This window comes from Cetorhinus maximus, chromosome 3 (genome assembly GCF_964194155.1).
Source record: "Cetorhinus maximus chromosome 3, sCetMax3.hap1.1, whole genome shotgun sequence".
Lineage (NCBI taxonomy): Eukaryota > Metazoa > Chordata > Chondrichthyes > Lamniformes > Cetorhinidae > Cetorhinus > Cetorhinus maximus.
In genome coordinates, this window is record NC_135881.1 from 207,595,574 (window position 1) to 207,621,558 (window position 25,985).

Here is a 25,985-nt window from a genome sequence, read left to right on the forward strand (position 1 = left end):
GGCTGGAGCTTTCCTGTGAGCTGCTGTCACTCAGTCAGACGTTTGGTGGAAACACTGTTTACCCGTGACTTCCATCACATCTACGGTGATGTCACGATGGCTGACCATCCAACCGCTCCAAGCAAACTCCTGGTTAAGACATTAATGAGTAACATCAAATAAGGATGAGTCAATCTACAACATGGTAAAAGCCTGTTTTCTGCAGTGGCAGAGTGGGAGTGTAAGGGGAAGGGTGCATAATTGGCAAAGGACATGGGAAGGACATTAGGGGGTCATGTTTTCCTGGCAGTTCTCTTCCCCTCCTATATGCATCCTTCAGCTGCCGGTAGCCCCTCTTCCCACCTCACCAGGTATGCCACACCTTTGGCAGCGTGAATACGAATTGAGACAGGTAATTGGCCATCTTACTCTGTGATTCCATTAGTGACTCCTGCATTGCACACTGCCTTACAATGGCAATGGGGCGGGAGGGGACAGGTTCCTGGTGGGGGACAGAACTTTGTCTCTGTTGAGATAGGATGGATATGGAGGGTGAGGCAGAAGTCATACCCTACTTAAATTCTACTCCCAAGATAATTCCTCCTTAGATCTCTGATGGACCACATGCGCTGCAGAACGAAAACAACTAGTTAGAATTTTTATTCTTTAACAATTCTGCAGAGGTTTTTCCACTGCACATATATATTTTAATTAGTTTTCACTTTTCTTTGACCTTGCTACCATTTTGTGAGGGTGGCCACAATAATACATTGCAATTTTCCCAAATATCAATTTAAATGCTGATGTGACAAATTGTGAGCTTGTAGTGCATGAAGATGCCATGCAAATGATGTACTAAATGTGTATGAAGTTCTTTGGCTTGATATTTGAAAAATGTATCACTCTGTTTAAAATAAATTGGTTAACATTCTCATTAAAACACGGTATTTGATGCAAATGTATTCTCACATTTGTATACTACTATTAGACAGCTCAATTTCACTTGAAAACTCTTCAATGCAATCTGTTTTACGTCACTTTTATATTTATTCATATAAATATTTAATTATTAATTAGACAACACTAACATATTTTCTGATACATGGTCGCAACGCCAATAGGTCACATTAGATTCCATCTCCGATACTTGCGCCTAGCCAAGGTCCTACAATCAGTATGGACTCTTACTATAACTATTATGTGATGTAACTATTGAATTCAAATTCCTGACCATATTATATTTCATATTGTGAGATGCATCTTGCTATTATTGACAAAAGTGGATAGTTTCCAAGTATCAATTGACAACAAGCATGGAGCGCATACTATCGGGGTAATTTTGCCCTAACTTGCTGAGTGGGAAAACCCTAGTGGTACTCTGATCTTACACTCTGGGTGGAATCATCCCAGATTTGCACTAAGTGCGGTAGCAGATGGGAAAAACGATGTTTTACCTGCTGGTCGCAATAGCAGCTTTTCACGCCGTATCGTCCCAAACCCGCTGCATTCATTATGCATTCCTGGGATATGGTGGGTGGGCTGTGATTCATCTGCCACTCCATCACCTCACCGCGTCACCATGGCAGGCACCACATTTAATGCCTAGCGGCACTCAGTGCTTCCAGCCCAGGATTGCAGCAAAGAAGACATGGTCCCGAAAGGCAAGAAGATTGCAGCCCTAGAGCACCTATTGTACTCTGTAGGGGCCCGCTGTGATGTCCTCTACCCCTGCTCTGGCCGCAGGAGGGGCAGCTACATTACAACTCTGGCTTGGTAAGTGATGGCAGTGGTGATCAGTGCCAATGCTGCACAAAAGAGGTTGGCCATCCAATGCAGATAGAGGATGAATGATCTCATCCATGCAGCCAGGGTATGGCAACCATCTCATCACTCTAAACTCACACACTCAAACCCATCACACATTCACTGGCATCTCACTGACTGCCAGCTCAAGGGGCATCACCACCCATTCTCACACGCACACCCTCACATCTCCATCTGGACTCATCTCCTCAGCCCTCACCATCTTGAGGTCACTTGCACAGATCAACATGCACACTCTGGGATACCCTCTTTCCCCAGTACAGCTCTCGTCCTGCAGCCTCCTCCCTTGCCTGAAGCCACTTCTCCCCCTTCCCCAAACAAGCCCTGGCCCTGCAGCCATTGGAAAGCCAGCCACATATGGCTGACCTGGTTGGTAGAGACCTACCGATGAGCCCCCACCCCGAAAAGTGATGTGGTGCTGTCTGCGAAGCCTGGTACTGATGACTGCGAGTGCTGTCCGAAGCAAGGTAGGAAACCTTGAAGTCCCAAGTGAAGAATAGCCCGCCAAGCGCACGCCTTATATATACTGTTGTGGAACACATTGGCCAGTTTTCCTGCCAAAGTGGGCGGACAATCTAGCGGGGAGGGGGCTGAGTCCGGCGGGCTGGCCTTTTAATGATATGCTGTTGTATTACAATGAGGTTCCCAGCATCTGATGGTGGGGAACGTGGTCCGCTGTTGACGGGCTGAGCGGACGATCGCAAACTGGTTTCACAACGTCGTGATTTTTGGCCTTCTCACCATATTTTCCGCTCACGACATCGAACACACCCGACACCAGCAGGCACAGAAAATCCCAACCTCTGCCCAAAGGGGCAATTTTAATCTACCTTCTCAGCCTCGAACTGATGAGGTTGGGTACAATATTGGTTTTACATCTACCTGATTTTACCCTCCATTAAAGACAATGAGAATAAAATATCACAGAATCACAGAATTGTTACAACGCAGAAGGAGGCCATTCGGCCCATCATGTCTGCACTGCCTCCCTGAAAGAGCAAGTGACTTAGTGCCATTCTCCCACCCTCTCCCTGTAACCCTGCACACTCTTCCTCTTCAAATAACAGTCTAATTCCCTTTTAAATGACTTGATTGAACCTATCTCCACCACACACTCAGGCAGTGCATTCCAGACCTTAACCACTTGCTGCATGAAAAAGTTTTTTTTTATGCTGGTGGCTGTAAAATCAGTCTCCACTCCACATACCCTACCACCCCCCGCCCCACCTCTCATCCCCACTTGCCCCCGACCCACTCCCAACCCAATCCTGTGGGTTTCCCACCTGGAAAGTTAGTTTAAACTTTCCCGCATTGTCGTTAGTTCAATACGCCAGATGGCTGTGAAAAATTAATGGAAATGCAATTCAAAATTATGTATCCCATTTTGAAAAAAAACTGACCAGAAACTACCAATCAATGTTATATAACAAACCGAGAGCCAGAGGTTTTCTGAACAAATTGTAAATTCTGACACTAGATGGTGCTCCAGGCTGTTAAAGTTCTGTTTTCGGAGAAATTGTGTCTAGCCTCACACAAGGGCATCGTTCTCCTGGGGGTTAGAAATTGTGTGACAACTATGGTGTCTGAGGCTCGGGATAATCAATCAGTCATTGACTGAACTAAATCAGGTGGCTGCCTAAAGCCTGGAAGATGTGCTCCAAATTATAATTTTTATTATACAATGGTAACTCCATGCTACTTCCTAGATTTGCCAATTGTTTCAATGTCGGCAAATTTTCTATCCACCAAAACACTGTAATAAACATAGCTCCTCTCATTTTTATAGTCTTCAACATTTAGCTACAATTTTTTTCCTTAATTAGTGCTAATGATAGGTTTCCCCAATTTTCTCTCAAGTCCTTGATGGTGATTTCATGCAAAGCTTAATGTTTTAGCTTTCTTTTAATTTGCAGACAGAGGATTATATTGGTTTCAGAAAATCCATGAAAAAAGACTAAGCACCATTGAATAATTATAACTAACCCTGCAAAATCAATAAGAGGGATATGACATCTTAGATGGTCCTGGCTCATGGTCACTTACATCATTAGTAAATCACACTGTCCCAATTTTGGCTAGAGGAACCCTACAGAAATAAGAGATTGACTGGAATATCCAGACACCATTGAGCAGTATCAACAGTGAACTTCCTCCTGTCTGTAGGTATGAGTATAATGCAGACATTCCAGTTATCTACACAGCTCACTCTTTCAGTGAAGATATTAACAGAAGGAGTTTCACCTAATTAGTTTGTCGTGTACATTTTGCAAGTCAGCTTCAAATAACATACAATAACTAGATGTGTGGGAGGTCAATCACTCACTCATTTACAAAAGTCTTAATTTTCTGGCTTTGAAGAAGCATCTGAATGATAGAACAATTGGCATTTTTGGGAGAGGGAGGTTGACCTATGAAGATTGACACTAAGGATGCAAAACATATGGGACAATAAAGAAATCAATCATCTACGTTGAACAAAAACTCATGAACTTAGTTCAATGCCGTGGTTAATGTTGTCATCCTAATTTGTGAAGGTTATCGGCTATTTTGAAACTGAAAGGTTGGATGTTCCATAAGAGGTATTTTGAATGATATAGACATGTGAGTAAAGGTTGTAAATAAGAAATTATGATGCAGATCTATATCAAGTTTATTAATAGATTCAAATATTACAATCAGGTGAGGAGGGGTTGAATGTCTTCCCTCTTTCCCCACTCCTCCTTTGACGGGAACAGATTTTTAAAAAAAGGATATGGTTGCCAATTCAGTGAATGTTTAACTGTTTATGTGCTGTGACTCTCAAGGACACAAACAGACAGGTTTTCATGAGATTTTAAAAAGAAAAGAGAATAGCATTTATTGTACTGAACCCAGACTAAGTAAAATAATAAAAATGCTTTGACTTTCATTTGCACACACACACACTCCAAGATTCTCACATTCTCACACACATAAATAACTTACAGAGTTGGAGGATAGATTAAGCAATTTAAAGTTAGGTAATGCTAACGGGTATATGGCTCTTGAAGGTTGGTGATCTTATTGGCTTCAGGCTGAACTCGATGGCCCTTCTGGGTCAGCGTCAAGACAGTTTAAGAAGGTAGACAGATGATTTATTTTTTTCTTTTGAAGATAGCAACTGTGGGCTTAAGCTCTTTTTAAAATCTCTGCCTGCTGTACATGGAGAATCAAAAACAGCAGAATGGGTTCAAAACATGCAAGTTGTTTGGAGAGAGAGAGAGAAAGAGGCCCAGACACGGATTTTGCTTCTTCAGTGTCTCATATGCTTGTCCTGGTTTGCAGAGAAAAGAGGTGCTTAAACACACAAATGGTTAGCTGGCTTGTCACATAACCCTCTCTCTCCAACTGCCCAGTTACCCCAAATATGGTCATGGCTAGTGGATTCCAGTTGTCTGGCTTACACAATTAGCTCATGTCTGAACAAATTCCTTTCATAGCCAGAGCCCTGTTGTCCAAGTTGTTATGCCTAAAGTTTGTGTCCATCAGTTAAATATCCAGGTGATTGCCTGGATGCCTTGCTAATAGGATAGGAGATGGCCCACATTCATATTCCTTCAAAGCAATTGTTCCTGTGAGGCTTTGCAGTCAGCTTATGTCAATTCCAAAGGCTTTTGATTGTAGAGGATAGAGTGATGCAAATGTGCAGCCATCTTTGGCTGTAATTTCAAGTCATTGGAAAGTGGCTTGACACAAAAATTGGTGAGGTGGTAAATAGTGAGGAGGATAGCCTTATATTACAGGAGGATATAGATGGGCTGGTCAAGTTGGCTGATCAGTGGCAAATGGAATTTAATCCGGATAAGTGTGAAGTGATGCATGTGGGCAGGACAAACAAAGTACGGGAATACACGATGAGTAGTAGGACCCTGGGAAGCACCAAGGATCAAAGGGACCTTGGTGTGCATGTCCACCAGTCCCTTAAGGTAGCAGGACAGGTAGATAAGGTGGTTAAGATGGCATATGGGATACTTGGCTTTATTAGCCGAGGCACAGAATATAAGAGCAGGGAGGTTATGCTGGAACTGTATAAAACGCTGGTTAGGCTACAGCTAGAGTTTTGCTTCAGTTCTGGAATCTGCATTATAAGAAGGATGTGATTACACTCGAGAGAGTGCAGAGGAGATTTACCAGGTTGTTTCCTGGGCTGGAGAGTTTTAGTTATGAGGAGAGATTGTATAGACTGGGGTTATTTTCCCTGGATCAGAGGAGATTGAGGGGGAACATGGTTGAGGTGTATAAAATTATGAGGGGCATAGATAGGGTCGACAGGAAGGAACATTTCCCCTTGGCGGAGGGATCAATAACCAGGGGGCATAGATTTAAGGTAAGAGGCAGGAGGTTTAGAGGGGATGTGAGGAAGAATTTTTTCACCCAGAGGGTGGTGGGAATCTGGAACTCACTGCCTGAAAGGGTGGTAGAGGCAGAAACCCTCATAACATTTAAGAAGTATTTGGGTGTGCACTTGCGATGCCACATGGCATACAAGGCTATGGGCCTAGTGCTGGAAAATGGGATTAGAATAGTTAGATACTTGTTTGACTTGCACAGACTTGGTGGGCCAAAGGGCTTTTTCTGTGCTGTAGACCTCTATGACTTTATGGCTTTAGTCTTTCTTAAAAATGCAATTATTGGTTTATGACCAGCAAATTCATAAAGTCAATTTTCATAAAGCATGGCTTCATAACACAGAATATTACTGAAGAACTACAGTAGACAAAACCCCATCAGCAGAAAGGCTTCGCTCGCAGAGACTCTCACTTAAAAGTATGGACCTAGAGATTTTGTGGGCCTTTTCTGATCTTCTTTTGTAACTAAAGTGGGAGATAAGCGGCAATCCTGGAGAAACCCAACATCAATATTCATTTATGTTAACGTGGAGCCAGGATGGGATAGTAACAGGTTGGTTTTCAGGCAACTGACATGTGGCAAGTCAGCCCTGACTATCTGCACATCAGGCAACGTGTTCTTCAAGAACAGCACGGTGTACAGCACAGCTCACTATGAGATGTGCCAGTACATTGCTACCTTCACCATTACATTGATAGACACCATAGCCCTTTGAGCAGCGGCTCCATCAGTTAGAAGTGCACTGTCTCATGGTTGTTTGCTTCCTGCAACCCATTGAACCATGAATATTTGACTGGATGCACTCTTCCTGGTACTGCCATCAGGCACATGTTATCCCTGTTTCATTGGTATCCACTTTCATCATTATGAACATCCCTGACTAGGGCAGTTTGTGCTCTGTGAGGTTAGTGTGCTCAGTGCCCAAGACCAATGCCACATAATAAGCCTATTCATCCATTCAATAAGATCATGCTGATGTGTTATCTCATCCTGACTTTCCTGCCTAATCCCCATACCCCTTTATTCCATACATGTCCATAAATGTATTGCTCTCAATGCTGAGCATGCTCATTGACGGAGTATCCACAGCTCTCTGGGGCAGAGAATTCCAAAGATTCACAACTCTCTAATGAATAAATTTCCCCTTAACTCAGTCCTAAATGGCCACCCTCTCACCCTGAGACTATGATGTTCTTGTTCCGGACTCTCCAGGAAGAGGGAAACAGCCTCTCAGTACCTGCCCTGCCAAGCCCTCTAAGAATTCCATACATTTCAATAAACTCACCTCTCATTCTCCTAAGATTATTATCTGAGGGGTGTCTGCCATGAGGCTGACTGGGGTCTCAATGACAGACACAGGGAAGCCAGAGTCCTCCTGCCCTACATGTTTTCCCTATCTATTCTCCTTGGTCCTGACTAATGCTTGATCTGTGACCCAGAGGAAGCCCTTTTGCTACTTGTGTAAGAGTTTGGAACTGTGAAGTAGAACTGTTTTACAAGCCAGAGGTTGAACCAGTTTTGGATTTTGTGATCACTGATGAGGGCTGAGAAAAGTGAAATTATTCCTCTCTCTCTCTCTCTCTATTTCTCTGAGCACAGTCTCACAGGAAAGAACCCAAATTAAGTTGGCAACCTCTGGCATCATCAGGCACTAACATAAATTGGCAATTGGAACAGTTTCCAAACTCCCTCCAAAGAACCCTCTTGTGCAAAAAGTGGCCATGTAATATACACGGAGGGTATTCACTACTGGATAACTTATCGTTAAAGGTGGCAATTTGACTGCACTAGATTCCTTCTGTCAAAAGCACAATTATCTGTGATATGGAGTGCTAAAGCATTCTTAGAAATGTGTTACAGACAAGGCTGAGTATTTATTGGACTCAGAAAGACAGGAAAAGTCAAGAGCAGTAAAGTGGATCCCCAGTCTTAAAATAAATTGCAGCAAGTTTAGCTTGTGTTTGTTGCCAGCTGGAGAAAGAACCATGCAGCAGGAATCAGTCAACAGCCCGGCAACTTAAAAGCAGATTCAGGATTAACACTCCCCTCTGAGGAGATAAGATTAGTTCAAATCTTACAAAATGCAACACAGCAAGCAGGCTGTTAAGGTTTGTATAAATATTCAATCACATTTACATTTTATTGTATTACCGGACTTTTATACTTAGGCGGCTTTTTACTTCAGCTTCCTTTGTGCCAAAACTCTTCTGTTCCAAGTCCTTTGGCAGATGAACCTTCAAAACCCTTAATGTTCCCGAGCACTGTGATTAGTCAATCATGGGCCTGTTATTGTGTGCGCTGAAACATGAGGACACAGCTTCTGTTTGTTGTCAGGGATTGAAAGACGTTTGTTTTTTTTTGAAATGATACAGGTTTAACATAAAGCGTCAATAGTCATTTCCCCATGCTGTGATCTTTTCAGATCATTGTGACGATCAGCGCTGAGGATAAAGACATGCCACCCACTACTCCCCAATTTCACTTCAGACTGTCGCCGGAGGCTGCCACCAACCCAAACTTCACAATTCATGACAACGGAAGTAAGAACTGCTACTTTTTTTTTATTTTCTCTCTGTCTTTTCAAGAATGACAGGCTATTTCCCCACAGAAATCTCTTCAAACTAATTACTTTTTTTTTAATACATATCCAATCTTTGTTGCGAATATTTTTTTTTTAAAGCCATTGTGTGTCATGCGGCTGACTGGTAGAAGCAACACAAGTAATCATGCTTTCAAAATGATGACAGCCTTTATTTCAGTAATCGGCATCACAGCAACTTGATCCCAATGTTGTATTCTTTTGAAGATTCGTATTCATACAAAAACTTTCAAGTTATCAGCTTCCTTCATTTTTGAGATGAAGTTTCCGTAAAAAAATATTGTCTTCCTGTCATTTTCATTTCACTCACAGCATGGTGTTCACACATTCAAAGCAATTTGGGCCTTTATGTCGTACACATTACACAGTCTCTTTATTACCCAAAAAAGAGATTATTTAAGGCTGCCTTTTGAAAGCCAATACATTACTGATTTATTTTTCTATTCCAAGAAGATAACAGGGTAGATTTCTTTCCCATTGTGTGTTGTGGGTGAACAGAGGTGCCTTAGTGTGAGGCAGGGGCTATTTTAAAAAGCCCGCGCCTTGTTCTTGTGCCAATACAGGGTGCAGGGGAGCCAGACTGCGCCAGTCTGCCCCAACGGCAGCTGAGGTGCCATGAACTTCAAGTCAGGCCCCTTTCCAGCCCTATTCCCTCAAGGTTGCCAGCTTCACCCATCTTAAATGACCCTGTGGGAGACACAGCAGCCTGCTACCTCCCAGGGCTGCAGCCATTAATGGAGTGGCTGTAGGAGCAGCAGAGCAGGTAAAAGAGCATCTCCAGGGCAGGCGCGAGTGGCTCACCACAGGGAAACTGTTGTAAATTACAGAATTATACAGAATCAATAACACGCTGAGCTTGTTTGACATTTGTTGGCCAGACAGAGAGCTTTGTTGGTGATTGGGTTGAATGAAGTGGCAGGGCTGAGATGGATTTTGGAAAGAGGGGGTTGGTTTGAAAAGAAGAGGTTGTTATTGCCTGTATAGCTTAGATTGATCAAATCCTATCACACGAGGCTGTTGAGGGATACAAAAAGACAGGCAAATGGAGTTGAAATACAGATAAGCCATGATCTCGGAACATAGCACCAAGGACAGGCCCCTGAATTTGTTCCAGCATTCAACTTGACCACACAAATCCTCTGTCGCTTTAACCACAAAACTTTTCAAATGGTTAATGTCTATTCCAACAGCCTAAACTCCCCGAAAAACAAAACAAAAAAATGGCATAACAGCAACTGAAATAAACTAACCGGTGGCCTGAACCTTATGTTTGTCGGGCCCACACGGTCGGTGGGTCCGGAAGCAGATGCGAAATGCACCTCCGCCCTTGATCCGCCCTTGAACGCACGCTGAGAAAGTCTCAGTGCTGCCGGGGGTTGTGGGGGGGGGAAGAGCTGTGGGGGGTTGGCGGGGGGGGGGGGTGCGGGAAGAGGGCAGGCGCCAACAAAAGTGAGGGTGAGGGTGGGGGCTTCTAGCGAGCCCTCTGAAGGCAGACACCAGCTGCGGAGCTGCCTCAGGGAGCTGCAGGTCTGGACAGATCAATTGGAAAAAAAAAACTGCACCAAACTCTGCCTATTCAGCACATTCAAGCACCTGAAAGCAGAACTCAAAAAACGCCAGCCCACAGATATTGTTTCTTTAAATTATATTTCACCACAGACATTTCATCCTGCCCTGGATCGAGGTTTCAGTGAAAATGTAAAGGCCTCCCGGCCAATTGGCTGTAAAACTGGAGGGGGCCACATAAAATCAATTTCAATTGCTTCCTTAATGGGCTAAATGGTCAGCGGGCGCACTTCAGACTGCTGCACACACCCGCTGAACGAAATATCGCACAAGTACGCGCACCCGATGTCTTCCCATGTGACTTCACGCGCTGTCCGGTCGGGCGCTTGCCTGCACAACCAGAGTGGAATTTTGACCAGCGTTTTAACTGAAAACAGCTGGTGATCCCGAAATAATTCCCTGCAGGCTGTTCCCGCCTCTGATTTGTTGAGCATAAAATGACAGCTAAGCCCTTAAATAAGCAGATAAAATTGGATGGGCACTTGAAGGAAATAAACTTGCAGGGCTAAGGGGATCAAGCGGACGACTGGGATGGACACGGACTGCTGTCTGGTACCATAAATGATTCTATGGCCCGAGCGTTTGTCCCCCACATCAGGTACGCGGAGTTGGGAAGTTTCCTGATTCTGCAATCCCAACTCGGGAGAAACTGCCCGACCCACTAGATTTTCATTCCGAGGGGGCGGGTGGGTGCTGACTTGAGTCAGGCCACAGGGGGCTGTCGAGTACCAAGATGGGCTGGTTAAAAGGCTTTGTCCCAGTTGTAATAATAGCGGTGAAACAAAAAACAGCCCTCTAGCCCTCACCTTTCACACGCTCTTAACCCCCACCCACTCCCCATGTCCCAACTCATTCCCCTCTATCCACCCCCATGGCCCCTCATACCCTCCATACCAACATATGCTCATCTCCCCACCCCCATGGCCCCTCATACCCTCCGTAGCAAATCATGACCCCCATGCATCTCCATAGCCCTCTAAAGCCCCTTTGCCAACTTTTCATGTCTCAACACTCTTTGCCCTGATACCCTCCATGCCATCTCACCCAGTATCCATCATGGGCAAACCTCAAAAACCATTGTGAGATGAAATTTAATAAAGCTCTAAGTATCTAACACACTTTACTATCTTAGTAAACACTCTCGTTGATACAATCCCATTCAATACATTTAGATCCCTTCAAGTACTTAATCCTCTTTAAAAAAAAAAATTGTATTCATAGGTCCACATCAAAGATAGCTAATCTGTTTATAACCTCTTAGATCTATCAATCAAACTGTAAACTTATAGGCCCCCACTGTGATAATGATGTGTAGTGGAAGGGCTCAAGCAGAAATAATACTATAATAATAGCCCTCCGACTTATATTAATAAACATCTATTGAAATTGCAAGCACCAATTTTAGTTTTTCATCTGCAGGCTGGGTTTTTTTTTCAGAATTTAAAGGGCAGGGGATTTAAATAGCTTGACAGTTCCACAGGTCCTATTCACTTTTTACACACATTCGTGTCTATTCTAAACAATCCCAAAAAAGCATTCGACCTCTGCCAAAGGGGTACCTGGCCTCCATCAAAGGGGTGCCTGACTACTCCAAAAGGGTACCTTAACTTTCCAAACAAAAACAAAAATTGCTGGAAAAACTCAGCAGGCCTGACAGCGTCTGTGGAGAGAAAGACAAAGTTAACATTTCCAGTGAAAGAGCGCAGAAATCTCCCTGAAGCACAGAGCTGCCTCAGGGAGATTAGTTTGATTTTTAAAAATTTAAATAAAGAAAATAAAAATTTTAAGACGTTACCCCTCATGAGCTGGGACATGTCTATGAATTTTATTAAAAATGTTTATTAAAGTTTAAAAACCTTCATGAAGCATCAGCCCGCCCGTGGATGAGGTTTCATGATAAATGCGAAGGCCACCTGGGCTCTTCGCCTGCCCCCCCCGCCAACCTTAAGGTTGGACGGGCAGCCCCGTTAATTGTCTTAATTGACATCTAAATGAGCTTAATAAGCAGTTCGGTGGGCGCGCAGCCGATTCCGGTGCGCGCCTGCCGAACTGAAAATCGGAATGATTTAAATTTTAAATTTTAATTTAAATAAAATTTAAATTTTAAATGCGCATCATTTTACGTGTCGGCGAGCGGGACCCGCCCTCCCCCGTACGCTGACCCGAAGGTTCTGGCCCCAGTTTAACCAAAACCGCTTTTGTTTCAAGGCAGCGGCATTTTTAAAAGCGCTACTGCCTCCGTGAACCATGGATGTGTGAAATAAATACACCTGCGCCCCAAAACCCTCCCCACCCCTGGCAAAAATGGGGGTGGGACCTCCGGAATCCGGTCTGCGGTGCCATTTTGGCCAAGGCTCAGAGCCCTTCCACTTTTGTGAAAGTTTGGGCTTAAATCACAATGACTTTCCTTGTTTAAATAGTGTCTGCTGATCCAGGCAACTGCACTGGAAACCTAATGATGGCCCAGTCCAAAATGTCGGAAGATGAATTGTTAGTGGAGAATCGCGGCCCACTTTTCAGTGCCACAGCGCTTATTGTTTGTGTAAATTGAACATTTGTCTCTGGATTCTGTAGATTTTACAGGTCACCGAGCATAATGCCACAAACCTGCTGCAGCTCGTTTTGTAAAACACTAATTTAATAATGAAAATTTACAGATCCAGACAATCATAATGCACTTATAATAATGCTCCTTATACACTTCTCGAGGTGCTGTGTTGCCGCTTAACTTGAAAAACTGATGACTAGTTTGATAACTCAAATGGACTGTGTACAGAAATTGCATGTAATGGCTTCATGAAACTGCTATCCTGGAAAGAAAATCCAATTTCTCAAATCGGATTGTGGTATTCCATTTTAAAGAGCACTGCTCCGCAGACTGTAAGATACTTACTTGCCAATCACAGAAAGCTCAGTGGACTTGAGAAATACATTGGTTCTGATTGCCTAATGACTTCAAATCAACAGCAGTGATAGCCCTAAATTTAATAGCTGTCAGCCATGACTCGGTGGGTATCACCACACAGTCAGGAGGCTGTGGGTTCAAGTCCCACTCCAGAGCCTTGAGCCCGGAACCTTGTCTGACGCTGCAGTGAAGTGCTGAGGGAATGCGACACTGTTGGTGGTGCTGCCTATTCGATGAGAGGTGAAAACGAGGCCCTTTCTGCCTTCTAAAAAGGGTTTAAAAGATATCATGGCACTATACGAAAAGAGGAGGTGCCCTGGCCAACATCTACACTCAATAAAATACTTTATCTCATTGCTGTTTGTGGATCTTGGTGTGTGCAAATTCGCAGTCCTATTGTCCTACTTTACAAAAGTATTTAATTGGCTATGAAACAGAGTAGGTTAATGAAGCCCATGTGTTAAAATGACCCATGCCTGATATTTCCAGATACAGGAGGATTTTCAATTCATCTGATCACCCACCCAGTCAGAGTTCAAATCAGAGCCAGTGTTCCTCCTGAGAGGGAAGAGAACAAAAGGAACTCACAAAATATTGACACTCTGTCAAAGGAGTCAATGGTTCAATGAAGAGTGCAGGAGGGCATGCCAAGAGCAGCACCAGGCATACCTAAAAATGAGGTGTCGACCTGATGAAGCTACAATACAGGACTGCTTGCGTGCCAAACAACTTAAGCTGCAAGCGATAGACCCAGCTAAGCGATCCCACAACCAATGGTGTAGATTTAAACTCTGCAGTCCAGCCACCCCCAGTCAGGAATGGTGGTGGACAATTACACAACTAACAGGAGCAGAAGGAGGCTCCACAAATATCCCCATCTCAATGATGTGTGAGCCCAGCAGATAAGCGCAAAAGATAAGGCTGAAGCTTTTTGCAACCATCTTCAACCAGAGGTTTCTAATGGATGATCCATTTGCCTCCTCCTGTGGTCCAAGCATCACAGGTGCCAGTCTTCAGCCAATTCTATTCACTCCAAATGACATCAAGAAACTGCAGACAGCACTGAATACTGCAAAAGCTCTTGGATTTGACAATATTCCGGCAGCCCCCTAGCCAAGCTGTTCCACTACAGCTACAACATTGGCATCTACCCTGCAATGTGGAACATTGTGAAGGTATGTCCTGTACACAAAAAGCAGGACAAATCCAATCTGGCTAATTAGTGCCCCATCAGACTACTCTTGATCATAAGCAAAGTGATGGAAGGTGTCAGCAACAGTGCGATCAAGCGAAATTAACTCAGCAATAACCTGCTCACTGATACTGTTTGGATTCCACCAGGACCACTCAGCTCTTGACCTCATTACAGCCTTTGTCCAAACAGGGACAAGAGAGCTGAACTCAAGGGCAGGATTTTACATGTCAGTGAGTGGGGGCAGGGCAAGGGCCCCTCAGCTCCTGACCTCATTACAGCCTTGGTTCAAACATGGACAAAAGAGCTGAACTCCCGAGGTTATGAGAGAGTGACTGCCCTTGACATCAAGGCATCATTTGACCAAGTGTGGCATCACAGAGCCCTAGCAAAACTGGAGTCAATGGGAATCATGGGAAAAACTTCCCCTGGTTGAAGTCATACCTAGCGCAAAGGAAAATGGTTGTGGTTGTTGGAGGTCAGTCATCTCAGCTCTGGGACATCACTGCAGGAGTTCCTCAGGGTAGTGTCCTCGGCCCAACCATCTTCAGCTGCTTCATCAGTCACCTTCCTTCCATCATAAGGTCAGAAGTGGGGATGTTCGCTGATGATTGCACAATGTTCAGTACTATTCGCGATTCCTCAGATCCTGAAGCAGCCCATGTCCAAATGCAGCAAGACCTGGAGAATATCCAGGTTTGGGCTGACAAGTGGCAAGTAACATTTGCGCCATGCAAGTGTCAAGCAATGACCATCTCCAACAAGAGAGAATCTAACCATCGCCCCTTGACATTCAATGGCATTACTATCACTGAATTCCCCACTATCAACATCCTAGGGGTTAGCATTGACCAGAAAGCAAACTAGACTAGCCATATAAATGCTGTGGCTACAAGAGCAGGTCAGAGGCTAGGAATTGTGCGATGAGTAACTCAACCTCCTGATTCCCCAAAACCTGCCCACCATCTACAAGGCACAAGTCAGGAGTGTGATGGAAAGCTCCCCACTTGCCTGGATGAGTGCAGCTCCCACAACACTGAAGAAGTTGGACACTGTCCAGGACAAAGCAGCCCCGCTTGATTGGCACCACATCCACAAACATTCACTCCCTCCACCACCGACGCACAGTAGCAGCAGTGTGTACCATCTACGAGATGCATTGCAGGAATTCACCAAGGCTCCTTTGACAGCACCTTCCAAACCCATGGCCACTACCATCTAGGACACGGGCAGCAGACACATGGGAACACCACCACCTGGAAGTTCCCCTCCAAGTCACTCACCATCCTGACTTGGAAATGTATCACCGTTCCTTCACTGTCGCAGGATCAAAATCCTGAAACTCTCCCCTTAACAACACTGTGGGTGTACCTACACCACATGGACTGCAGCGGTTCAAGAAGACAGTTCACCACCACCTTCTCAAGGACAACTAGGGATGGGCAATAAATGTTGGCCCAGCCAACGAAGCCCACATCACATGAATGAATTTTTAAAAATGTTTTTCCCAAAAATATATTTTATTAATTAATTTTATAAAAGTACATTATCTAACAGTTCTAAGTTGACACTATGTACACTGCAAAACAAATCAGCCCCCCTCAGCACATTGTCCTCTACTTTGGAATGCACCAGTCTGTAACAGTCGGTTGTCAACAGTGTTTTGCACTGGAAGACCAGCAAATTTTGGGTGGTCCAAAGAGTGTCTTTCACCTAGTTGATGATAGTGCATGGAATATTCACCTGTGAGGGTTTAAAATCTCACCTGAAACATGGAAATACAGCACTCCCTCAGTACTGCACTGAAATGACAACCTAGGTCAAGCATTGGCAAACCTTTTCACTTGAAGAGCCTTTTTAAAACAAAAATAGTCTAAACTAAAAACGATAGAAGCCACAAGGAATAATTTGGCAATTCTAACCAATTACTTGGCAAATTACCAAGTGCCTCTTGTAGAATTCATAACTTACATATGCAATAAATAAAGTAAACATATTGAATTGATATATGATATAAAAAAGTCAAAATTAAAATAGATCTAATTGTGAATTATCAGGTTTTTTGGCCTTTTTTTTACTATAATTTTGTCAGTAAAGTCATCTTTGAAACAAACTTTAATATGCATAGAATTAAGAACATTTTATCAGCCATTGATTCTCATCATAAATAATAGCTTCAAGCAGCATATTCAGAATCATTTATCAACTCCTCTCTATTAGCAACAAAAATGGTTGCAACCATGAATCCTGTTCCTTCTATCTAAGACATTATCTATAACATAGCTACACCACTCAAACATGTTTATTTAGCACACAATGATGTTTTTTTTAATTAAATTAATCATTTGAAACCATGAAGTGCAGTGCAATGATTAACCTTTTATCCCCACAATAAAAATACAGTCCTTACTCTTCTTGGCTTATTTTTTGAAGTCTTTTTCATGTTAAAGTGATCCAACTGGAAAAGGTTGGAAGCCACAAATGAGATGTTAAAGAGCCTCATGTGGCTCTGGAGTCTCCATTTGCAGACCCCTGACCCAGGATGTGTTTTTCTGTCTCTGGTGTAGCTTTAGAATCCATGACATCTGACTCAGAGGTGAGAGTGGTTCCACTGAGTCATAGTTAACATCGATAAGTATAGCTAAAAGGGACAGATTGTCTGTCACTGTGGATCCAAGGTAGCAGAATTAGCTATCCACTTCCAGTTGGATATTATTTAATGTGATCAGAGGTGGAGATGCAGCAATTTGTCCCATGACCATGGTTTTCTTGACGCTTATAGTCAGGGAGAATATGTTCCAGGTATGGGAGAGACAGTCCATAAGTCTTTGTAGCTGAGCTTCTGTGTGGGTGACTAGTGCAGCATCATCGGTGTAAAGGGGTTCCCTGGTCAGGATGTGATGTGTTTTTGTCTTCGCTTTCAGTCTTGAGAGATTGTGGAGCTGCCTGACCTAGCTCCTTATCTGTAGGGAAGGCAAAGGGCAGGAGCATGGAGAAGAAGATGCTAAACAGAGCGGGGGCTAGGGTACAGTCCTGTTTCACTCCATTCTTCACTCTGAGACTGCCAGAAGTGGAGCCATCAAACTGGACAGTGCAGTGCATGTTGTCATGGAAGGAATGGATGCGGCTGAGGAATTTGGTGGACAGGTAATTTTTTCCCAGAATCTTGTGGGGCCCTGTTCTGCTAACAGTGTTGAGTACCTTAATGAGATCTACAAAATTAAGGTAAAGAAGTGTAACCTGTTCTCTACACTTCTCTTGTGGTTGGGATATGCAGAAGGCCACATTCTCAGTAGATCTCCGGCGTGGAAACCACACTGTCCTTCCAAGTACACTTGCTCAGCAAGTAGATGGAACCTTTAAGTATGAACCTAGTAAAGGCTTCACCATGAGGCTAAGGAGTGGGAAAGCTGTTTCTGTCTATTCTGTCACATTTGCTTTTGTATAGTGTGATGATTTGAGATTATGTAGAGCTCAATATACACATAAGGAAACAAGCTTATGGCTGACTTAGAAAATGTGCATGGGATAACACTAAACTGACCGTTAGGACCAAGCTGATGGTTTATAAAGCCTATGCTCTCAGCACCTTGCTGTTTGGCTGTGAAACATGGATGACTTACAGCTGTCAGGGAGCAAAGCTCAATAATTCCCATCTTTGCTGTCTGCGGCACAGTGTGGGTACACCCTGGCAGGGCAAAATCGCGGATGTGGCAGCCCTCTCAAAGACGAAGCTGCCAAGTGTGTCAGCACTCATCATACGGAATCAGGGACATCCACAGAATGGAAGACGGTCGCACTGCCAAGGGCCTCCTGTATGGTGAGGTAGCTGGAGCCAGACAACCAGCAGGGTTCCCAAAGCTCCCCTTCGAGGATGCTTGCAAGCATGACATGAAGGTCCTGAACATCGACTATTGCAACCAGGAGTCACTAGCTGGCAGAAAAGGGAAATGGCAAGTCCTCCTGTGGGCTGGTATGCACTACCATGCTAACCAGTGGCTACAGCAGCTTGGCAACAGACACTAACGTCAGAACAACAACCCACAATGTCACTTGGGAGCTTTGCGAGCACCGCCTGTGGCGGAACCTGCTTCTCAAGTGTTGGCCTTCACAGGCAGCAGCATAATCAGCAAAAGGTGCACCAAGCGAGGACACTCCACCTAAACGGATTGTTTGCTACGTGTCCATCATCTCTCATTGATGCAAGGATGCCAACAATACCCAAAAAATATTAATAGCATGTTTTTAATAGGGCCCCTTTTTGACTTTCAGCTTATGGATCAGCAATAACAAGTTGGAAGCATTTTTATCAAATGTCATCAGTCTCATAAACAATTCAGTTGCATTCAAAGAGGTTGTACTGGAGCATGAAAACAGCAAGATAAAAGTGTGAAGGGATATTTAATATGGCTTTGTACAGCACAACTGAGAATCAAGCAATTTCTTCTCCAAAAAAAAATCACAGTGGAATGAATAATTACTTGTATGTTTCCTGACCTTTTCGCTGCTGAATCTCTTCACAGGGATTAATTTATTAAAGGAATACGTGATGGTAAATATAGTCCGTTAAAAACTTAGAAGGAAAAATATTCAGAACTGCAAATGTATCTCTTTTGCACGTGTTGTGCAAATACATTTTGCTGCTGTTGAAATAAGATCTTATTGAACCTGCATTTGTTCTGACCCCTTCCTTTGTTCTTGTGCAGTGTGCCATGAAGGAAGGGCAAATTTTACATGTGCATTAAAACATTTATTTTAACCTGGAAATAAATTGCTTTTGTCATAAGTTGCTAGTTGCTTCCCAGCCCTTCTGTAGAATCTAGAAATCAAGCTTAAATCTAATAATTAATATTTACTGAGTAATGCAAATTAACACTTATTCTTTCCAATTAAAATAATCAATATAATTTGTTGCAGGCAAACGTGCATTTCACCAGAGTGAAAATGCAATAAAATGTAATCACACCCCTCCTCTTTCAGAACTGGTTTGCACTAGTGAAAGGATTAATGTATCAAAAAAAAACTTAACTAAAGTTGTCTTACTGTAATCGTCTGAAATAAATGGTCACATTTAACTGCATTCATGCTTTGCTAATCTTTTGCTGCTTTACAGAGTGAATGTTTGAAACCATTACATTTAAAGCACTAAGAGAGGATAATAAAGGGAGATTCCTTGCAGGGGACTAACATGTAATAGTGTACTTAAAAACCATGTAATGCCTTATCTGTGACTACATGCCATTTCTCATTTCACTACTCAGCAGTTATCATGAGCTAGTACAGAAATACCTTCCACAGACCTTTTGCCGACTCCTAATGCTCAGTGATAGTATAATAGACCTGTTTTACTTCTGCTGGAGAAACCTAAAAAACCTCAGCACAACATTGCACAATTGAGGTTACTTAAATGGTTCAAGCAGGCATCTCACCATCACCTTCTCCGGGACAAGTAAGGGCAGGCGGGTAACTGATGGCCTTGTCAACAATGTCCATATCCCATGAATGAATCTTTTAAAAATGTGTTGCTCTGTAGGAAGTGTTTTGTCTGAACAGTTTTTTACTATTTTTTCATTTGGTTCATGCTTTTAACATGTTTGTTTTTGTGTATCACAGATAACACAGCGGGAATCCTACCCAAGAGAAATGGCTACAGTCGCAGGCAACTGGAGCTCTATTTCCTTCCTGTTGTGATCTCAGACAGTGGTTACCCCATACAAAGCAGCACAAACACATTGACTATCCGAGTCTGTGGATGTGATGTGGACGGCACAATCTTGTCTTGCAATGTAGAAGCAATCTTTCTGCCAGTGGGCTTGAGCACAGAGGCATTGATAGCAATCCTGCTTTGCATCATTATACTCCTTGGTGAGCCTAACCCTGTACCATGTTACTATAGTGAATGCCCAATAATTTATCAATACCCTTTGGAGAAGAGTTAAAGGGACCCTGAACCACCAATGACATTTAGTAAGTTAAATTAAAATGCCATTTGACCTTAGGTTTCTTAGGTATAGTTAGCTATATTTTGATAAGGATGGTATCTGCAGTTTAGCCATGTGTTCCCACAGAAACCAAAGGATAAATGGGGACAACATTTCAGATTGCACAGTTAACATAGATATTCATTAAATCAAGCTTGGGCCTCAACACTTTAAGAGCTTGGCTTGGCTTTGACATCCCAAAATTAAGGTAAGCCAAATTTAAAATGTAACAATCTTCCCTATCTCAGCAACCTTCTGCAGTCCCACAGTTCTCCAAGATCTCTGCACTCTTCTAATTCTGACCTCTTGAGCATCCTTGATTTTAATCACTCCACCATTAGTCATTGTGCCTTCAGCTGACTGGGTCTTAGGCTTAGGAATTCCCTCCCTAAAACCCCCCTGCACCTCCACCTGGCTTTCCTCCTTTAAGAGCTTTTTAAGATCTACCTCCTTGACCAAGCTCTTGGCCACCCACCCTAATCTATTATCATGCGGCTTGTGTCAAATTTTGATTTGTTTATTTTATTATGTTAATGACGCTATATAAATGCGAGTTGTTGTTGCTGTCGCCTTAAACTAGTCTGAGAGTTAGGAGACAAATGCTTTAACACTAACACATGTTTTTTGCTGTTGTTTGACCTGGAGTGGAAAACCTAGTGGTTAGGTTTTGAGTTACAGCTCCAGTATTAAACTAGAAAAACAGACACATATGCTGGGTGAGAAAGTGATCCTTGTTTCTGAGTGCACTGTCCTCACAAGGCTGCCTGAAAGACACCTAACCCTATATTGCATTGCACGATTCTTCAAGTATTCTCAGCAGCCACCTAAATCAGTTATTAGGCACCTTCGATGTGGAAATGAGAGGCCCTCCCTGTTAAATTAGTCTCCGGGCCTGCTCTGCACAGCAATCTTCAGCAGCCTCTTCGACTACCAACAAAATATCTAGATTAAAGCAAAATACTGCAGATGCTGGAAATCTGAAACAAAAACAAAAGTAGCTGGAAAAACTCAGCAGGTCTGACAGCATCTGCGGAGAGGAACACAGTTAAAGTTTCGAGTCCATCTGATGAAGAGTCATATGGACTCGAAACGTTAACTGTGTTCCTCTCCGCAGATGCTGTCAGACCTGCTGAGTTTTTCCAGCTATTTTTGGTTTTGGAACAAAATATCTAGTACTAACTTTAAAAAATTAAGTTTAGTCACCCAGGTTCCAATGCACTTTTGAGAACTGCTGTTGAGACCCATGATCACCCTTCCTCCCTCCACTCCCATTGTCTTTCTTTTCCTTTCTTTTCTTTTCCCTTAGGGCTGCTGCCACTGATGCCTAAAATTCATCCTCTAGGAATGGACCACCTTCCTCTAGGGGATGCAAAAGGCACCTTTACCCCTCCCAAATTATTGAAATGCAGCCCACGTTCCAATTGCAGATGAACCTCAAGCCTTCTTACTCCCAGATATGGGCCATTTTCTAATTTCTACCACATTGACTATTCATTCGCTAAGCAATTAGATGGACTGGAGGCTGCGTGGCAATCACAGTTTTCTTTCAGTGAGCAGTTTGGTGTAAAATTAAAATTGATATTCTTTTTATGTCAGAAAGCATGTTTTACGAGTTTAAACCCTTTGAAAGCACAAGGCATGTTGCGAATAGTATGAGTGTTGGCACCTGTGAGTTTATCGTATCAATGTGTCCCAACTGAGGTGAAAAATGGGAATGCCAACTAGCCTTCCTGTAAGACCCTTCTGAACCTTATCAAGGAACAGCATAAGTAGAGAATGTTGTAACCTTGTTTATTCACTTTTCATCCTGAATAAAAAAGTTCCTCAGAAATAAATCATCTAAGGGAAAGGGTAAAACAGTGACCAGTTTAGAGAATTAACTAATCAAGTGGAACAAGGACACTCTTGCGACTTTTATCATACAAATATTTTAGCTCATTTAAAAGGTACCAATTTTTATGTAAATGACCTTTGTCGAAATTCCATGTTTGAAACCAACCATTAATATTTCTATAGTAAAGACAAGAAAAGGGAATTTTCCCTCAGCCTTTGACACACTGAGTTAAATTTAGATTTTATAGTTTTGCATCCAGAAAACTCCAGTAAGATCGCTCTTTAAGAAAAATAACCCCCAAGAGAACTCTTAGGGCTGCTGCCAATCTGCCTCTGTAAGTTCAGTTGAAACTCTAGGGAACATCAGCAGAATGTATAACCAGCTGACCTGATACTGTCGTGGTTCTATAATGATATAAAGGCACCAATCACTCATAAGGGATTGTGTAAACACATTGTATGTTCATTTGTTTAAACTAAGCACATGGGAACAGATATACATGGGCTATAAAGCTTGAATTCTTCAGAGATGTCCTGTGTTCTGCTTACAGGCAAAAGTGAAACTGAGACTGGATCACATGACACACTTCCCTTCTAGTAATGGCATGTGGCTAACCTTTAAAGGCATATTACAGCAGATCCCTGTACAATTTCACAGTTATCCCCAGGGTTTCTGATGAACTTGGAATATGACAGACTTGAAGTAATACACACCCAATATTTTATTAAGGACATAAACCATCAGTAAAGATCTAATATGGCTAAGTGTATTAGCAAGAATATCTGGCAAGTGCTCAAGGAAATATATGCTCTTTAATGACTTCAACTTCCCTGTGTGTTTCAATCCCAGTAAAATCCAATTTAATTTTAACCCCGGCACTTTCATTTTTTTAGTGTGGATTTGGAATCTAAGTTTTACTGTGTGTAATGTTAACAACTGCTGGGTCATAGATGGATATACCACCTTGGGGAGAGATGCTGGCATACTGGTAATATCACTGGACTAATAAACCAGAGGCCCAGGCTAATGGCCTGTGGGCATGAGTTCAAAACCCAAATTGGCAACTGGTGGAATTTAAGTTGAATGAATAATCTGGAATTGAAAAACTGCACTTAGTAATGGTAACCATAAAACCATTGTCAATTGTGATAAAAACCCACCTGGTTCCCTAATGTACTTTAGGAAATGAAAGCTGTTGTCCTTACCTGGTCTGACCTACATGTGACTCCAGGCCCACAGCAATGTGGTTGACTCTTAACTGCCCTCTGAAATGGCCCAGGAAGCCACTCAGTTCAAGGGCAACACATGCTGGCCTTACCAATGATGCCCAAACCCCATGAAAGAATAAAGGAAAGAAAAATGTGCATGCAGTAGTTACATAAAGGCAGATTATTTTTATGTTCATTGTTAAATTGAAACGCATTTTTAAACTTTCCCCAATGTTCATAGTGATTGTGGTGCTGTTCGTGGCATTAAGAAGACAAAGAAAGAAGGAAATCTGCATGACCTCGAAAGAAGATATCAGAGACAACGTAATCAGTTACGATGATGAAGGAGGTGGAGAGGAGGACACCCAGGCCTTTGACATTAGCACACTGAGAAAACCTGACTTGATAGAAGATGTGCAGTTACGCAGAGATGTCAAGCCAGAGACCCACCAGCCACAGCGACAGACCATAATAACACAAAACAACACCGATATCAGAGACTTCATCGATCAGAGATTGCAGGAGAATGATACAGATCCCAGTGCACCTCCTTATGATTCCCTGGTGACATATGCTTATGAAGGGAATTGTTCCATAGCTGAATCCCTCACCTCCTTGGAATCAGTTACTGCAGACACAGATCAGGATTATGATTACCTCACTAACTGGGGACCTCGCTTTAAAAAACTCGCAGATCTTTATTCATCGGAGAAAATTAACAGCCAACAAAATATTACCGAGCGACAGTAAATTTGAAGTCTGGTAAATTTAAGGACAAGATGAGTTTTGTCTTTTTTTAATGGCTGCCATTGTTACTTGCTATGTCAACTATTGTTTTACTGTGAGATAGTTTTATTAGCTACCACAAAGATTTGACTTGTAAGATTGTTGTGAAATTGGAGAGATGCAGGCTTGAGCAGTGTTTTTGAAATGTGTTGGCCATACAATTGTAAGTGATAAGGAAAAAAAAAGCTGCAGGTTTTTCTGTAACCTTAACTGAAGTGCCTCAAAGAACTTTGAACACTGCAGATGTTTATGCTCTCCAGTAAGAGTGTCAGTTTTTATTATACAACTAAAAGGTGTTCTTAACTTGAATTAAATGACATTTACTTCAATAAAAGAAGCGATGGCATAGATTTAGGTGTTTGTGTTATATTGATTGCTGATTTGGGCACAAAGTCTGCTACTAAGAAATACATTGATGACTAACGAACATACAATTACTCCCCTGCCATTCTCCCCTCTAGGTCCTCAACGTGTCTCTGACTGTCAATCATACTCATTCAGTTGGCAGCGTATGACAGTTAACATAACAGATTTCTCCACAACTCCTGCCATTCTGCTATGATTAACTGACATGGAATTTGTTATAATGGAATGGAATTGTATCTGACAGTTTCTTTCTCTGTCAAACCGTTTATCTGAGAGCAAACTAAGCTTACAATCAAGAGTAATGTCAGTTAGAAGCCTATGAAGAGCTCAAAAGCGAGACTTATGATGCGTTGTCCAATGCACTATTGCTAAAACTATTTTTCATCCAACAAGATTTAAGCAAAATATTGCGTATTATTCCTCAATTATTTTATATCTTTGCATAACTTTTTTTTAAAACCTCAACACTAGCTCCTGCAGCTGAGAGTGTAGTCCAGTGGTATTCACTAGACAAATAGTGAGGGCCAATTGTGATATCGAAAAATTTTGATTGGGCCACATGAGAGCTGGGGGTGGGTACAGTTGTGATGATGGGAGGAGGGTAGGAGGTGTAGAGTTGCGAGAGTAGGGGAATGGGGGTTAGGTTATGAGAGCAGGTGGGTGTCGAGTTGTAAGGGTTGGGAGAGAGTTGTGAGAGTGGGGAAAGATATTTTTTCCCACAATTGTTTTGCAGGCACTGATGGAGGCAGTGTTGGGGACTCAGAGCTCATTACTATTGGCCACGCCATCCAAACCATGGCAATAAAAGAATGCGCACGGCATTGGGACTCTAAGCTGATTCCAGGGCTGCCCCACCAGAGCCTCCACTTCACAATAAGCATTGCTGCCTTATAGCAGGATGAACTTGTGACCCCAATTGTTCATGGGGTCGCGACCTGCGATTTGGAAACCCTTGGCTTAGGAAATTAGTGCATCATCATAATATGGTACAAAAAACAGCCCAAGGAGACATACAAGGGGCCACAGGAAGGGTACGTGCTGGCTGCAAGTGGCCCCTAGGCCAAGTAGTGAATACCAATGCTGTAGTCAGCCAATCAGGTATTGGAGGTTGTCTGCGAAATTAACCCACAAGTGAGCAATGAGACAATTTGAAGATAATTTATTGTAATGAAGTTGGCTGGGGGTAAACATTGAGTGCAGGACAGTGGGGAGAACCCTCAAGCTCTTCTTCAAATAGTACCACTGGACCCGAGAGGGTTGACATGGCCTCGGTTTAACATCTCATTCAGATTTCAGCATCTCGGACAGTGGAGCATTCCCACAACCATCTGACTCCGGTGTGAGCTCTACATTGAGCCAAGGCTGAAAGCTCAAAAG

At 42.9% G+C, this 25,985-nt stretch overlaps 1 protein-coding gene across 2 annotated transcripts in view; it reads left to right on the top strand.

Annotated features, from left to right (window-relative positions):
* LOC144679216 (cadherin-12-like) overlaps positions 1 to 24,592 on the top strand; it is a 245,825-nt gene extending 221,233 nt beyond the window's left edge. For both annotated transcript variants that reach the window (XM_078539654.1, XM_078539655.1), the window contains 3 exons: positions 8,594 to 8,711; positions 20,047 to 20,298; positions 23,698 to 24,592. In XM_078539654.1, the coding sequence (XP_078395780.1) occupies positions 8,594 to 8,711; positions 20,047 to 20,298; positions 23,698 to 24,206 (879 nt within the window). In that variant the 3' untranslated portion in view covers positions 24,207 to 24,592. The remainder of the gene's footprint in view (positions 1 to 8,593; positions 8,712 to 20,046; positions 20,299 to 23,697) is intronic.
* Positions 24,593 to 25,985: the final 1,393 nt, after the last annotated feature.